The following is a 7500-nucleotide window of genomic DNA, read 5'->3' as shown; positions in this document are numbered from 1 at the left end:
ATCAGAGACTCAGATATAGACTACATTCAGACTGACGCTATCATCAATGTAAGAACACACACACACACACACACACACACACACACACACACACACACACACACACACACACACACACACACACACACACACACACACACACACACACACACACACACACACACACACACACACACACACACACACACACACACACACATTTATGAACATATCCAGCGTGCCCAATTATGATAGTTTCTATATAAAATCATAACCATGTTCTCTCTCTCACCACCCCCTCTCTCTCTCTCTCTTTCTCTCCCTCCCTCCCCTCTCTCACTCCCTCTCTCTCTCTCTCTCTTTCTCTCACTCCCTCCCCTCTCTCACTCTCTCTCTCTCCCTTTCTCTCTCTCTCTGTCTCTCTTTCTCTCCCTCCCTCCCCTCTCTCACTCCCTCTTCTCTCTCTCTCTCCTCTCTCTCTCTCATTCTCTCTCTCCCCCTCTGTCTCTCTCTCGCTCTCTCTCTCCCCTTCTCTCTCTCTCTCTCCCCTTCTCTCTCCCTCTCTCTCTCTTCTCTCTATGTGTTTTATCTCTTCTTGATGAGCAGTATGGTAACTCAGGAGGACCTCTGGTTAACTTGGTGAGTGTCATGTTATTACCACCTGAAACCATAGGTCAATGAGGGGCTGAATCTATAGGTCAATGAGGGGCTGAATCTATAGGTCAATGAAGGGCTGAATCTATAGGTCAATGAGGGGCTGAATCTATAGGTCAATGAGGGGCTGAATCTATAGGTCAATGAGGGGCTGAATCTATAGGTCAATGAGGAGCTGAATCTATAGGTCAATGAGGGGCTGAATCTATAGGTCAATGAGGAGCTGAATCTATATGTCAATGAGGAGCTGAATCTATAGGTCAATGAAGGGGCTGAATCTATAGGTCAATGAAGGACTGAATCTATAGGTCAATGAAGGGCTGAATCTATAGGTCAATGAGGGGCTGAATCTATAGGTCAATGAGGGGCTGAATCTATAGGTCAATGAAGGGCTGAATCTATAGGTCAATGAGGGGCTGAATCTATAGGTCAATGAAGGGCTGAATCTATAGGTCAATGAGGGCTGAATCTATAGGGCAATGAAGGACTGAATCTATAGGTCAATGAGGGGCTGAATCTATAGGTCAATGAGGGGCTGAATCTATAGGTCAATGAGGGGCTGAATCTATAGGTCAATGAGGGGCTGAATCTATAGGTCAATGAAGGGCTGAATCTATAGGTCAATGAGGGGCTGAATCTATAGGTCAATGAAGGGCTGAATTTATAGGTCAATGAGGGGCTGAATCTATAGGTCAATGAAGGGCTGAATCTATAGGTCAATGAGGAGCTGAATCTAATGAGGGGCTGAATCTATAGGTCAATGAAGGGCTGAATCTATAGGTCAATGAAGGGCTGAATCTATAGGTCAATGAAGGGCTGAATCTATAGGTCAATGAGGGGCTGAATCTATAGGTCAATGAGGGGCTGAATCTATAGGTCAATGAGGAGCTGAATCTATAGGTCAATGAGGGGCTGAATCTATAGGTCAATGAGGGGCTGAATCTATAGGTCAATGAAGGGCTGAATCTATAGGTCAATGAAGGGCTGAATCTATAGGTCAATGAGGGGCTGAATCTATAGGTCAATGAAGGGCTGAATCTATAGGTCAATGAGGAGCTGAATCTAATGAGGGGCTGAATCTATAGGTCAATGAAGGGCTGAATCTATAGGTCAATGAAGGGCTGAATCTATAGGTCAATGAAGGGCTGAATCTATAGGTCAATGAGGGGCTGAATCTATAGGTCAATGAAGGGCTGAATCTATAGGTCAATGAGGAGCTGAATCTATAGGTCAATGAGGGGCTGAATCTATAGGTCAATGAGGGGCTGAATCTATAGGTCAATGAGGGGCTGAATCTATAGGTCAATGAGGGGCTGAATCTATAGGTCAATGAGGGGCTGAATCTATAGGTCAATGAGGGGCTGAATCTATAGGTCAATGAGGGGCTGAATCTATAGGTCAATGAAGGGGCTGAATCTATAGGTCAATGAAGGGCTGAATCTATAGGTCAATGAGGGGCTGAATCTATAGGTCAATGAAGGGCTGAATCTATAGGTCAATGAGGGGCTGAATCTATAGGTCAATGAAGGGCTGAATCTATAGGTCAATGAGGGGCTGAATCTATAGGTCAATGAAGGGCTGAATCTATAGGTCAATGAGGGGCTGAATCTATAGGTCAATGAAGGGCTGAATCTATAGGTCAATGAGGAGCTGAATCTAATGAGGGGCTGAATCTATAGGTCAATGAAGGGCTGAATCTATAGGTCAATGAAGGGCTGAATCTATAGGTCAATGAAGGGCTGAATCTATAGGTCAATGAGGGGCTGAATCTATAGGTCAATGATGGGCTGAATCTATAGGTCAATGAGGAGCTGAATCTATAGGTCAATGAGGGGCTGAATCTATAGGTCAATGAGGGGCTGAATCTATAGGTCAATGAAGGGCTGAATCTATAGGTCAATGAAGGGCTGAATCTATAGGTCAATGAAGGGCTGAATCTATAGGTCAATGAAGGGCTGAATCTATAGGTCAATGAGGAGCTGAATCTATAGGTCAATGAAGGGGCTGAATCTATAGGTCAATGAAGGGCTGAATCTATAGGTCAATGAGGGGCTGAATCTATAGGTCAATGAGGGGCTGAATCTATAGGTCAATGAAGGGCTGAATCTATAGGTCAATGAAGGGCTGAATCTATAGGTCAATGAAGGGCTGAATCTATAGGTCAATGAGGGGTTGAATCTATAGGTCAATGAGGGGCTGAATCTATAGGTCAATGAAGGGCTGAATCTATAGGTCAATGAGGGGTTGAATCTATAGGTCAATGAGGGGCTGAATCTATAGGTCAATGAGGGGCTGAATCTATAGGTCAATGAGGGGTTGAATCTATAGGTCAATGAGGGGCTGAATCTATAGTTCAATGAGGGGCTGAATCTATAGGTCAATGAGGGGCTGAATCTATAGGTCAATGAGGGGCTGAATATATAGGTCAATGAGGGGCTGAGTCTATAGGTCAATGAGGGGCTGAATCTATAGGTCAATGAGGGGCTGAATCTATAGGTCAATGAAGGGCTGAATCTATAGGTCAATGAGGGGCTGAATCTATAGGTCAATGAGGGGCTGAATCTATAGGTCAATGAGGGGTTGAATCTATAGGTCAATGAGGGGCTGAATCTATAGGTCAATGAAGGGCTGAATATATAGGTCAATGAGGGGCTGAATCTATAGGTCAATGAAGGGCTGAATCTATAGGTCAATGAAGAGCTGAATCTATAGGTCAATGAGGGGCTGAATCTATAGGTCAATGAAGGGCTGAATCTAATGAGGGGCTGAATCTATAGGTCAATGAGGGGCTGAATCTATAGGACAATGAGGGGCTGAATCTATAGGTCAATGAGGGGCTGAATCTATAGGTCAATGAGGGGCTGAATCTATAGGTCAATGAGGGGCTGAATCTATAGGTCAATGAGGGGCTGAATCTATAGGTCAATGAAGGGGCTGAATCTATAGGTCAATGAAGGGCTGAATCTATAGGTCAATGAGGGGCTGAATCTATAGGTCAATGAGGGGCTGAACCTATAGGTCAATGAGGGGCTGAATCTATAGGTCAATGAGGGCTGAATCTATAGGTCAATGAAGGGGCTGAATCTATAGGTCAATGAAGGGCTGAATCTATAGGTCAATGAGGGCTGAATCTATAGGTCAATGAGGGGCTGAATCTATAGGTCAATGAGGGGCTGAATCTATAGGTCAATGAGGGGCTGAATCTATAGGTCAATGAGGGGCTGAATCTATAGGTCAATGAGGGGCTGAATCTATAGGTCAATGAAGGGCTGAATCTATAGGTCAATGAGGGGCTGAATCTATAGGTCAATGAGGGGCTGAATCTATAGGTCAATGAGGGGCTGAATCTATAGGTCAATGAGGGGCTGAATCTATAGGTCAATGAGGGGCTGAATCTATAGGTCAATGAGGGGCTGAATCTATAGGTCAATGAAGGGCTGAATCTATAGGTCAATGAGGGGCTGAATCTATAGGTCAATGAGGGGCTGAATCTATAGGTCAATGAGGGGCTGAATCTATAGGTCAATGAAGGGCTGAATCTATAGGTCAATGAGGGGCTGAATCTATAGGTCAATGAGGGGCTGAATCTATAGGTCAATGAGGGGCTGAATCTATAGGTCAATGAGGGGCTGAATCTATAGGTCAATGAAGGGCTGAATCTATGGGTCAATGAGGGGCTGAATCTATAGGTCAATGAGGGGCTGAATCTATAGGTCAATGAGGGGCTGAATCTATAGGTCAATGAGGGGCTGAATCTATAGGTCAATGAGGGGCTGAATCTATAGGTCAATGAAGGGCTGAATCTATAGGTCAATGAAGGGCTGAATCTATAGGTCAATGAAGGGCTGAATCTATAGGTCAATGAGGGGCTGAATCTATAGGTCAATGAGGGGCTGAATCTATAGGTCAATGAAGGGCTGAATCTATAGGTCAATGAAGGGCTGAATCTATAGGTCAATGAAGGGCTGAATCTATAGGTCAATGAGGGATTGAATCTATAGGTCAATGAGGGGCTGAATCTATAGGTCAATGAGGGGCTGAATATATAGGTCAATGAGGGGCTGAATCTATAGGTCAATGAGGGGCTGAATCTATAGGTCAATGAGGGGCTGAATCTATAGGTCAATGAGGGGCTGAATCTATAGGTCAATGAGGGGCTGAATCTATAGGTCAATGAGGGGCTGAATCTATAGGTCAATGAAGGGCTGAATCTATAGGTCAATGAGGGGCTGAATCTATAGGTCAATGAAGGGCTGAATCTATAGGTCAATGAGGGGCTGAATCTATAGGTCAATGAAGGGCTGAATCTATAGGTCAATGAAGGGCTGAATCTATAGGTCAATGAGGGGCTGAATCTATAGGTCAATGAGGGGCTGAATCTATAGGTCAATGAAGGGCTGAATCTATAGGTCAATGAAGGGCTGAATCTATAGGTCAATGAAGGGCTGAATCTATAGGTCAATGAGGGGTTGAATCTATAGGTCAATGAGGGGCTGAATCTATAGGTCAATGAGGGGCTGAATATATAGGTCAATGAGGGGCTGAATCTATAGGTCAATGAGGGGCTGAATCTATAGGTCAATGAGGGGCTGAATATATAGGTCAATGAGGGGCTGAATCTATAGGTCAATGAGGGGCTGAATCTATAGGTCAATGAGGGGTTGAATCTATAGGTCAATGAGGGGCTGAATCTATAGGTCAATGAGGGGCTGAATCTATAGGTCAATGAGGGGCTGAATCTATAGGTCAATGAGGGGCTGAATATATAGGTCAATGAGGGGCTGAGTCTATAGGTCAATGAAGGGCTGAATCTATAGGTCAATGAGGGGCTGAATCTATAGGTCAATGAAGGGCTGAATCTATAGGTCAATGAGGGGCTGAATCTATAGGTCAATGAGGGGCTGAATCTATAGGTCAATGAGGGGCTGAATCTATAGGTCAATGAGGGGCTGAATCTATAGGTCAATGAGGGGCTGAATCTATAGGTCAATGAAGGGCTGAATCTAATGAGGGGCTGAATCTATAGGTCAATGAAGGGCTGAATCTATAGATCAATGAAGGGCTGAATCTATAGGTCAATGAAGGGCTGAATCTATAGGTCAATGAAGGGCTGAATCTAATGAGGGGCTGAATCTATAGGTCAATGAAGGGCTGAATCTAATGAAGGGCTGAATCTATAGGTCAATGAGGGGCTGAATCTATAGGTCAATGAGGGGCTGAATCTATAGGTCAATGAAGGGCTGAATCTATAGGTCAATGAAGGGCTGAATCTATAGGTCAATGAAGGGCTGAATCTATAGGTCAATGAGGGGTTGAATCTATAGGTCAATGAGGGGCTGAATCTATAGGTCAGTGAGGGGCTGAATATATAGGTCAATGAGGGGCTGAATCTATAGGTCAATGAGGGGCTGAATCTATAGGTCAATGAGGGGCTGAATATATAGGTCAATGAGGGGCTGAATCTATAGGTCAATGAGGGGCTGAATCTATAGGTCAATGAGGGGTTGAATCTATAGGTCAATGAGGGGCTGAATATATAGGTCAATGAGGGGCTGAATCTATAGGTCAATGAGGGGCTGAATCTATAGGTCAATGAGGGGCTGAATCTATAGGTCAATGAGGGGCTGAATCTATAGGTCAATGAAGGGCTGAATCTATGGGTCAATGAGGGGCTGAATCTATAGGTCAATGAGGGGCTGAATCTATAGGTCAATGAGGGGCTGAATCTATAGGTCAATGAGGGGCTGAATCTATAGGTCAATGAAGGGCTGAATCTATAGGTCAATGAGGGGCTGAATCTATAGGTCAATGAAGGGCTGAATCTATAGGTCAATGAGGGGCTGAATCTATAGGTCAATGAAGGGCTGAATCTATAGGTCAATGAAGGGCTGAATCTATAGGTCAATGAGGGGCTGAATCTATAGGTCAATGAGGGGCTGAATCTATAGGTCAATGAAGGGCTGAATCTATAGGTCAATGAAGGGCTGAATCTATAGGTCAATGAAGGGCTGAATCTATAGGTCAATGAGGGGTTGAATCTATAGGTCAATGAGGGGCTGAATCTATAGGTCAATGAGGGGCTGAATATATAGGTCAATGAGGGGCTGAATCTATAGGTCAATGAGGGGCTGAATCTATAGGTCAATGAGGGGCTGAATATATAGGTCAATGAGGGGCTGAATCTATAGGTCAATGAGGGGCTGAATCTATAGGTCAATGAGGGGTTGAATCTATAGGTCAAGGAGGGGCTGAATCTATAGGTCAATGAGGGGCTGAATCTATAGGTCAATGAGGGGCTGAATCTATAGGTCAATGAGGGGCTGAATATATAGGTCAATGAGGGGCTGAGTCTATAGGTCAATGAAGGGCTGAATCTATAGGTCAATGAGGGGCTGAATCTATAGGTCAATGAAGGGCTGAATCTATAGGTCAATGAGGGGCTGAATCTATAGGTCAATGAGGGGCTGAATCTATAGGTCAATGAGGGGCTGAATCTATAGGTCAATGAGGGGCTGAATCTATAGGTCAATGAGGGGCTGAATCTATAGGTCAATGAAGGGCTGAATCTAATGAGGGGCTGAATCTATAGGTCAATGAAGGGCTGAATCTATAGATCAATGAAGGGCTGAATCTATAGGTCAATGAAGGGCTGAATCTATAGGTCAATGAGGGGCTGAATCTATAGGTCAATGAAGGGCTGAATCTATAGGTCAATGAAGGGCTGAATCTAATGAGGGGCTGAATCTATAGGTCAATGAAGGGCTGAATCTAATGAAGGGCTGAATCTATAGGTCAATGAGGGGCTGAATCTATAGGTCAATGAGGGGCTGAATCTATAGGTCAATGAAGGGCTGAATCTATAGGTCA

At 44.3% G+C, this 7500-nt stretch overlaps 1 protein-coding gene across 1 annotated transcript in view; it reads left to right on the top strand.

Moving 5' to 3' along the window:
* Window positions 1–7500, top strand: part of LOC139579573 (serine protease HTRA3-like) — a 28929-nt gene that overhangs the window by 15272 nt on the left and 6157 nt on the right. The window contains exons 5-6 of the mRNA XM_071408327.1: window positions 1–48; window positions 586–618. The exon at window positions 1–48 is cut by the window's left edge and continues 35 nt beyond it. Of these exons, the coding sequence (XP_071264428.1) occupies window positions 1–48; window positions 586–618 (81 nt within the window). The remainder of the gene's footprint in view (window positions 49–585; window positions 619–7500) is intronic.

The sequence above is a fragment of the Salvelinus alpinus genome, chromosome 6 (assembly GCF_045679555.1).
Source record: "Salvelinus alpinus chromosome 6, SLU_Salpinus.1, whole genome shotgun sequence".
In the NCBI taxonomy this organism is placed as follows: Eukaryota; Metazoa; Chordata; class Actinopteri; order Salmoniformes; family Salmonidae; genus Salvelinus; species Salvelinus alpinus.
Note: the sequence above shows the minus strand (reverse complement) of the source record. Positions and strands in the feature narration are given on the sequence as shown.